Source organism: Limulus polyphemus, unplaced genomic scaffold, assembly GCF_000517525.1.
Source record: "Limulus polyphemus unplaced genomic scaffold, Limulus_polyphemus-2.1.2 Scaffold6428, whole genome shotgun sequence".
Taxonomy (NCBI): domain Eukaryota; kingdom Metazoa; phylum Arthropoda; class Merostomata; order Xiphosura; family Limulidae; genus Limulus; species Limulus polyphemus.
In genome coordinates this window covers 2,022-12,148 of record NW_013672038.1, presented here as the reverse complement: position 1 = coordinate 12,148, position 10,127 = coordinate 2,022, and the positions used below count along the sequence as shown (strand labels likewise).

The 10,127-nt window shown below is 34.3% G+C and overlaps 1 protein-coding gene across 1 annotated transcript in view; it reads right to left on the bottom strand.

The window, feature by feature from the left end:
• The window catches only part of LOC106473713 (transcriptional regulator ATRX-like), a gene marked incomplete at both ends in the record, with an annotated part of 44,451 nt that extends 36,745 nt beyond the window's left edge, over nt 1-7,706 (bottom strand). The window contains one exon of the mRNA XM_013934391.2: nt 7,579-7,706. Coding sequence (XP_013789845.2) covers nt 7,579-7,706 — 128 coding nt within the window. The remainder of the gene's footprint in view (nt 1-7,578) is intronic.
• Between the last annotated feature and the right edge of the window lie 2,421 nt (nt 7,707-10,127).

Genomic DNA, 10,127 nt, shown 5'->3' with positions numbered 1-10,127 from the left:
GAGATTACCAAATGATACAGACACCATATATTACAAATAAAATTACTTTACAGCACTTAAAAGATTAGTCCTGGTCACATTCCTCTCATTATAGGCAAAATTTATGTTGGAATTCGAAACTTAAGCTCTTTGGTGTATTGAGACCCCTACTGTGAGAATGTCATAGCATCCCCTGTTTTCCTGAAGAAGAATAGTCAACTATTCAAAAGCGCTCGAGTTTTGGGTCTTATTTTAAGTTTATAGTTTCCAATGTATTATTGAGACAAATGTATTTAGTCTGTTTCACAACCAACATATGGGTTTTATTGCTGCCACTTGTACACTGAGTTTTAAACCATTTGCAAAATATCAGAATAAACTTTATATATATATCAGTTAGACTGTTTCAATTCTAAAGCAACAAAAACAGAAGTGATGTGGGTCTTACTACAAAGTAAAGATTGTAGGAAGGAAAAATATAAAATTCTTATGTGGTACTGGTACTAGTAGTATTACGCACAAATCACACAAGTTTATCATTCTAAATACTGAATATAAAATTACGCTAAATTATTGAACTTACAATTACTAATTTAAATGCAAAAGAATATAAAAATCACAAACTCCGAGTTCAACGTGCTAAGTAATTCATGTAAAGACTTTGCACTCGCCACTTGATAGCTCTTAACACTAACAATCGTGGATCAACTTCTTTCCTAAAATATATATCTATTTTGAGTTAATTTTTCAATATAATGATTAATATAAATAAATATACAATACAGCATTAAATATATATCTATTTTGAGTTAATTTTTCAATATAATGATTAATATAAATAGATATACAATACAGCATGACTGACTTAAGCTACTATAGAAAAATAATAAAAGTCACATACATCCCATGCAGTTTTTCCAGAAGCAACTTTTCTAAGGCTTATAGAAAAGTACTATTGACCAATACTAAATACAACCTCTACATAAAACGGTAGTTACTATAATAAGCACCACCCACATTCATATTGTAAAATTCAGAGAACAACGATTCATCACATGCTTTGCTTATCATTCTATGATTTGTCAAACGTGAAATACAGCGATTGGAATAACATGGTATTGAAACTGACACCTTCGACTAGGATTGGCTAACCACAGCCAAGGGAACTGGCTTGGAGAAATCAGCGGGGAAATCACACAACCAACAGTTATTTATAGTCTCAAACGTTTTTTGGGATTTTTTTTATTAAATTTCCCTTTAAACTTCATTAAATAACACAATTTTGTACAAATAATTGAATGTTATGCTACTATTTACAAAAATAAAATCTGAAATCCAATAAAAGATAAGTTCTCTATAATTTTTTCAATTCACAAACGTAATTTTGTCCTCACGATAAGACAAAATGGCCATGGCAGGTAAGAGGTTAATTGATTCCAGGGCTAGCAGAAAGCTAAGAATGTCGGTGTAAATAGTACAGTTAGAGTAGTGCTTAGTTTCTATGTGATCCAATGCAAGAGAAATGGCAACAATCGGCAGTGAACATAGAAACCGTAAATGGGAACCTGTGAGCAACCACTGAGCCACAACAAACCATGGCAGAGCCATAGATTCACCCGATTTCAAACCATGCATAAAAAATTGGAACAGAAGAATGATTCAAAAGATGTTTGGCAAAGAGAAAACAGTACTTCCAATTGTGAGTATCCACCTTCCTCAGATGACTCAAAGAATGTGTTTGTTTGTAATTCACCACAAAGCTACACAATGGGCTATCTGTGCTCTGCCCACCATGAGTATTGAAACTCAGTTTCTAGCATTGCAAGTCCACAGACATACCGCTGTGCCACTGGGGTGTAACTCAAAGAAAGGTCACAAGTGGGGATGGTAATGAGCCATGGTGGGATGTGCTGATCACTGGAGTCAGCAATGTCATCCATTGACAGACCCAATTCAGCCAGCTGCATCTGGATAGGAAGGCCAAAAGAAGGAATGGCAGAATGTTTATTCAGAAAGAGCATAGCCCACTGAAGAAGAAGGACACAACACCAGGTGGGATACTGTGGTAAGAATCGAAACTTGGTAGCATACTGCAAAGAAAGTTGCAAACAGTGGAGGTGAAGAAGAGAATCATGGGACTCAGTGTACAGACTCTGAACTGGCAAAGTGCAGAAACTCCATGCAGAGCCAAAGCCCCAGTTGGTGGACAGGGTCCACGTCTTCAAGGCAGAGGGACCTGGCAGAACCACAAACCAGAGACTCATAGTCCACCTTGAAACATACGAAAGCACAACAGATCTTCAACAGTGAACATCGATCCACTCCCTGGGAAAACAGGTGGAAGAGAGGACAAAGAGAATGTTCAGTGCTCTTGTACAGTTGGCAAGAAGCTGCTTGATGTGAGAAATGAAAGTAAGCTTACAGTGAAAGATAAGCTCCAAGAACTTCACTCTAGGAACTATGGGAAGAACAACAACACTGAGATGTAGCTCAGGATCGGGGTGTAAACGCCGTTGGTGGAAAAAATGAAAAGCGAACAGTTTTAGAGAAAGAGAAGGTGAAACGATTTCCTGTGGTCCACTTGAACAAACAAATGATGGCAATCTGAAGCTGCTGCCCAATTAAAACTCATGTTTGTCGACTCACAAGAAATGTGGAAGTCGTTGACATAGAGGCCATTTGCAACCGTAGGAGGAAGTTGTTTAGTGATAGCATTGACTTTGATACTGAAAAGAGTGACACTCAGGACACAGCCGGGTTTCTGCATGAAGGAACAGGAAATGGTCACACCCACACAGACTTGGAATCAACTGTCACGTAAAATGTTACAAATAAAAATGTGTAAATGGCCACGTAACCCATATAAATGGGGGTCCTGTAAAATGACAAACCTCCATATAGTGTCATAAGCCTTCTCAAGATCAAAGAAGACAGAAACAAGATGTTCTCTCTTGAGGAAAACTTCCCTGATCAAAGTTTCAAGTTGAATCAGGTGATCCATGGTGGAGCACTGTGGATGAAAATCACATTGAATCGGCGAGAAGAGGTTTTTTGATTCAAAGAACCAAATACAAGGAACATTAACCATCCTCTCCAGGACCTTACAATGTTAAAGCAATTGGATGATAATTGGAAGGGCTCTTGTATCCTTTCCAGACTTTGAAAAAGGGAGAACAATCAAACATCTGGAAAACCATTCTCCTGCCAGATCCGGTTAAAAACAACCAGAAGAAGGGTAAGAGAGGCAGGAGAAAGATGGTGCAGAGAGATGAAGAGCAAGCTTAAGTTCCACCAATGTAAATGGGCGATTATAATCAGAGAGACAATCAGTCCAAAAGGAAAGGGGCAATAGGTCAGGTTGAGACTTAATGGCCAAGAAGGCAGGGAAAAACAGAGGTGCTGGAAAGGTAAAAAAAGCACTCCCTAAGAGTATCAGCAATACTCTGCACATCAGCAACTTCTTTGCCATTGGAGAGTAAGATGGAAAGGGGATGGGAAGAATACCTCACACTGATCTTCCAAATCTTATCTTAGGTGATTTTGGAACTGGTGGAAGAAGTAATGCTGGTTGTGAACCTAATCCAAGATTTCTTCTGGGTTTGACATCTGACATGCCAAGCATGGGCACAGGCCCACTGGAAAGCAATGCAGTTAGAAAGTATGAGATACCTGCAAAATGCATCCCAGGCTCGTTTCTGAGCCTTCTGTGCCTGCTGACAGGCAGGAGACTACCATGCAGGAAAATGAGATGATTTGTGACTAATACATTTCAAATCCACCCTACCTGAATCACTTACACACAGTGGAAACTAATTATGATGGGAAAAGCATATATTCCCCACTGAAGTAAAGGTAAACACGTAAAGTAGTTCACACCATTTCATGTTAAGTGATTTTTACTGAAGAATGCAATTTACTCTTACCCTTTCGGTTAATGATAACAACAAATGTCTTGGTTGTTGTGTATAACGTTATAACAAAATGGCATTATTTGAGTATCTACACTAGCTCTATGTGTGAAGGAGACCACATGCTTAAAAAACCTACTTTTATTTCCAAATGGACATACCCAAAATATCTCTTGATACCATGTTTAGAGTACGATCAAATCAAATTATATACTTAAATTTTAGACTTTAATTTTTTATTTACTGAAACATTTCTAATTATTGTCATGAAAATAAATGACCATGAAGGAGAACACATGATTACGGCGACATGTTATTTTGGATACTTTCATATGTAAAAAGGAATGGTTCAATCAACTAATAACAAATTTTCAAAACATAAATGTTCACTCATTAATCACAATAAAGACTTGAGTCATACTTACAATTTTTGTTTGTGTTATTGCTTTGAAATTAAATATTTCTGCTGGAGACATGCTACTTTTAACACCCCACCATTGTTTATTTCCTTGGTTTGCTGGAAAAACTTGACACAAACTAAACATATTATATATGTTTGGAAAGCTCTGTCCATTGTCTATCATTTAGAAATTATTATATGGTTTTATAAGGTACATACTCAAAGAAATTTGCCCCAGAACACTGGCGACATCAAATTGGACACTTAAAAAGCCTGGCCCATATGACCGAGATGGAACAGGGGACAACAACCAACAACTTCCAAGCCTCTGGATAAAAAATGTTGTTTACAGTATGTAAACGTTGTACTTCATTCTCTTCCACCCAATTAGGACAAAATGGAAAGTAACAGAGGTAGGAACCATCACAAGTGACACAGTGATGGTACAGTTGATACTCATAGGCATCATGGTCTTTGCCACCACAATGAGAACACATGAAAGATTCACAACAAGATGTCTCAGAATGTCCAAACTGCTGACACTGGAAAAACCTGAGTGTTAGGAATATAAAGCCATACCTTACAGTTCAGATAACTTTCCTTGACAGTAGCAGGCAGATGCGGCAATAAAAGCTTCAATACAAGAACATTGCTAGGCACCATAATTCCTTCTTTACGAGTGAAGATATGTCACACAGCTGAAACTCCTTGGCTGGAGAAACCAGTGAGGTTCTCCATCTCGGGGATGGTCTTTAAATCCTTATGTATGATAATTCCTCATGAGGAATTGAAAGTAGCATGGGAAGTAATCTCAAGGTATGTTCCCAATGACCTTTTCAGGAGGAGCTCGCTATGATGTGGCACAGATGTTTCAACCAAAATATCCCCAGAACATCACTTTTCACTAACTATGGAGAGCCAGCAAGCCCCTCTAATCCCATCTGGTTTAAAAAGGGAGACATTTGCACTAATGATTTCTCAGTCAAAGAATATAAAATTAGAAAACAAGGTACAGGAACTGACTTTGGTGGTGACTATAGTCACTTACCTATTAACTGCTGTTATTAATTTATTTTTTTGTAGTTTTGGGAGATCCATATGAAGAGGAAAAAGCTTCAGTGCCCACTGACCCCATCCACCATGGAGTCCTAGAAGGGGACACAGTACAATGATAAACAAGGACAGTGTAGAAATGCTTGGGCTTCGTGAGCACTATACCTAAAAACCAGCATCAGACACAATGTCCACAACACCCGTTGTGAATGCCCAACACTGATACTCAGTTGAGTCTATCCCAACAGGACCAACTCATCTACAGGAATTCAAGGCCAAAGTGGTGTGTTAAAGTGCCATTGACACCCCTCAACCACAAGGATCCTCTCCTCCCCTTCACAGGTCACCACGCACGGCAAACATGTGGATGGATGTTCAAATCCCAGTGGAGGTAAACTAAAAATACAGAACCTTCTTTGGGAGATCCCCTCACCATGTACAGGAATCAACATTGATGGGATTTAATAGTGACTAACAGTGTTAAAACACTTTTTTCACACATGTAGCATATTCACCAATTTTATTGCAAAGTATGTTAACATTACAAAATTAACCTGCAAAAGTTTGTGCATTAACCCTTATCATTAATGAAAATAAGTATGACAAATTACATGTAAAATCATAACAAAAGTATGATGATAAAAATAAGTTACTTACTAAAAAAATTGTACCTCCCTTCTGTTTATTCTCTGTAATCATTACAGACTCAGACATTATAAACACCTGTATGCAACAATTCAACAAACAGTAATAAAATTAAATATGAAACATTGTACAAGCAACTTGTTATTTAAAAATGTTTGTTTCAGTAGTTTCAACTTAATTTTTTTTTATAATAATACTTCTGGTATGTTATTAGAATGATTTTTTGATGTTATTTACATGAAAACAAGTATAAACTAAGCATTGTCCATTACAACACTATTTAATATTAAAATAATGGATACTGCAATAATACTACAAGTTGTTACTTCAAGTTCACAACCCACAAAGTGAGCTGGTTCAACACAGGTTTAATATGAACAATTTATGGCAAGTACAGGTAAAAGGAAAATATATATGTTTGTGATTTTGCATATAAACCTCAAATGGTTTAAAACATTATAAGTTACATTCACCAAGAGTTTTAAAGTGTTTTTTCACTGAACTTTCATATCAAAGTTGTTGTTATTAAGCACAAAGCTACACAAAGGGCTATCTGTGCTGTGCCCACCATGGGTAATGAAACCTAATTTCTAGCAGTATAATTTACCACATAAAACTTGGGTCAACATATGAAGACACTGCTTGAATAAAGTTCAGTTCTGTTTCATGAAACATTCTAACATTAAGCAAATAAAAACCCTCATTAATAAGATAAAACAATTAATGAATGTTCTATTACAACTGCTATTGACATACCTCAGCATAATACATTTTAACCCTTTAGGGACAATATATGTCAGTTGGAAGAAAATTATGTAGCTCTAGTGAAATGTCTTTCCAAAATAAAACTATGGATGAAATTGCTTGAAATTTGACAAGAATGTTCCTAAAAGTACATATGTTCAGAAAAATAAAATATTAAATTTTTTCTATTGTTTCTAATAAAAATTCTTTATTTCATGTAGTTATATGCACTCGGACCCTAGTTACTATTTACATGCTCTCATCAATTACAATGTAAACTCGTGCAGCCAATCCTGAGAGCCCAAAAAATCACTTGATCTTCATTTGGAGGCTTCAATATGAAAACTTCAAAAATATTAAACGCATACGTATTTGGAACAATCCTCAGATGTCTAAGCCAATCTAAGTCAATGTATCCAAGCTTGAGGCCTTCCATACCCCTTTGACTCCCAAATTTCTAAAATATGAATTTATGGTATTGAAGGAATCCACAATAGTTAATACCAATTATCAAGCAAGTCAGTTCAGTCTAACCTAAGGACCCACAAACCCTTTGATTTCTAGTTTTAGTATTCTCACAGTAATCATCTTTTTTTTCCCTCACTTATCTTCTGTGTGGATCAAGAGCAGTTTTCATTACAGCTTGTCACTTTGGCTTTTAACCAAATACTACAAACTAATCTGTCAAAGTGGTATAATACTACCTTAAGGTGAGTATGTTACCAAATCTAATTCTATTCATCAAAACTAAATAATAATGTAGTGAATATTTTTGAATACAAAAGATTACATGATTATCATACAATTTGAACAACACTACATCTTATTAGTCTTTATCTTTTGTCTTACCTGTATGTATTTTACAGCATCACAATGTAGCTCTTGTGCCAAGTCTGAATCTTCTGGAAAACTCTCAGACTTACTAAGAACACCATATTTCCTTTGTTTAACTTTTTTTATCTTTATTGGGATTTTATCTAAATGAAATGGAAAAAGAGTAATTCAGCTAATACTATTGTTTAGTTTTCTTAAAACTGCTTCTACATGTGTTAAATATTAATGTTTGATTACCTTTTATTACCATATATTATAACCTTTGTATACAATACACTTACTATCAACCTGTACTGTACTTTTATTACACACACATATCAGTTCTGAACATTTTACAAAATTAATTATAAAAAAATTCATTTCACTGTTTCATATGCTTACTTATATATATATATATACGATTTTCATAAAAAACCTTAGGAGTCTTTAACTTGTTGAAAGCTATGATAATTATATACTTTCCCTAATCAGATATCATGCTTTTCAAATTAACAAAAACACAAAGAAACATGACAATAAATAATAAAATTAAGCTAATACTACCAAATACAGCATAAAACTTGAAACAGAAGCTACCTAAAGAGGTTTAAGAGAATGCCATTAGCATTTCTCGAATGTTTGTGTAAAAATATAGGTTAAAAGAACTTCAACTTTTAAAATGAATGTTATATATATATATATATATAACTTGTGCTACATTTCATTAGACAGATCACAAAACTTGCACACATGGTGTTAGAAATTCATTTACTTACTACAGTGAGTCTATACTTATATACGTATTTGAATTTTGGTGATAAAGAAAATGTGAAGCCCAGTCTGTTATTTAATTGGCCATTTTTCACTGAGTTACACCAGTTCAGGAAAGTACAGCAGTCTAACTCCTTGATAAGCAGCAAATCAAATGGACTTTAGGTGCATAAATTAAGTCAATGAAAACTTTTAGATGGTAAAGTAAAATGAAAATTTACTTCAAGTACTATAATGGAAACAGTTGTATGGCAAAGTTAGTTATGAAGAGCACAATCTAAATTAAAGAAAACACTAAATTTTACATTTAATGGAAAAAAGAATAAGCAGAATCATGATAATTAAATCACAAGACACAAATACTTAACAGCACTTAACTTTCAGCTTTGCATATAATTTTTGTAATAAGAGCTTATTAAAACACCAGCTTTATAAGATTTGTCATTTGGTTGTAAAGAGAAATATTTTTATTCATATTCAGGATTGTGAAAGGCCTGGGCTAATAAAAAGAATATTGTGATCTTATTTTCTATTTGTGATATTCCACTTAGTTCATAAATGATTACATGACTAATAAAATACAAAACATACATATACCTTATTCTAAGATAAGACATACAATAAATCTTTCTAGAAAAAATATAACACTGGTGGATGTCCAAATTATTTCAGAAACTTCTGAACTTGTTATACAGTACAGAATGGTGTACCAAAGTGGCAAAAGAAACTACTACTGGCAATAAACAGGATCTGGTTGACTGGCTGAAAACTTGAGGGAAGGGAGAGGACAAGACAAAACTGGAAAGGGTAACAAAACAAATAGGAAGTATTTTTAAAATATATGAGTTAATAAGAAAAGTCTAGAAGGATGGTTAGGCATCAACATAAAAGGTATATCTCAAACATCATGCTAAGTGTAAGAGTGAATCTCATGATTCACCAAAGCACCCATATAACCTAAGTTAATTTTCCTTCATGCATCTCCTACAGTGACATGTGTGAACTATTAAATTATACTTAGAAAAGAATTTGAAAGTTAATTTTGTCATCGTTAATTTTGGTGTGACTGCCTGATTCTGAAATATGTAAATTCAAGAAAGTGCATTCAACTGCATAACTGTGTGGGGTAGATTTTGACCTTCAAAGGTTTAGTAGACATTACCAAATGAAGATTCAAACCTTTGATAATACTGATTTGCATAATTTACAAATGATATCATCATAACTACAAGTTTGCATTTAATTGGAAACCTTCTTATTTTACACAAAATTCATACAATGAAATAAAATATTCGCATGTAGTTTAAAAATATGTCATATAGAACAGCAATCAAGTTTTTACATTTTAAATAAGTAAACCTATGTACTTTGTTTATGTACACATACATATCATACTTGTATAGTTACATACAGTAAACTTGCACTGCAAAAGTACCCTATTGTGGCTAATTAAAAGAACTGTAGTTGACTTAAGAAAAACAAATCATTATTCAACAGTCACTATTCTAAGCAGATTAAAAGTCGCAGTCTTTTTAACAAAAAGCTGTTTATTAATTAAAGATACCTAATAAACAGGAAAATAGAACAGAAGAGCACTAACAGTTTAATTAGAAAAAAACTTCAACTATAACAAAAAGTTACAAGAATGTTATTACCAATCACATTTTTTTAACAATATTTTTGATTATTTAAACACACACACACTGGGGATGGGGAAGGAGTGTAGAGTTACACCATTTGTGATTATTTAAACACACACACTGGGGATGGGGAAGGAGTGTAGAGTTACACCATTTGTGATTATTTAAACACAC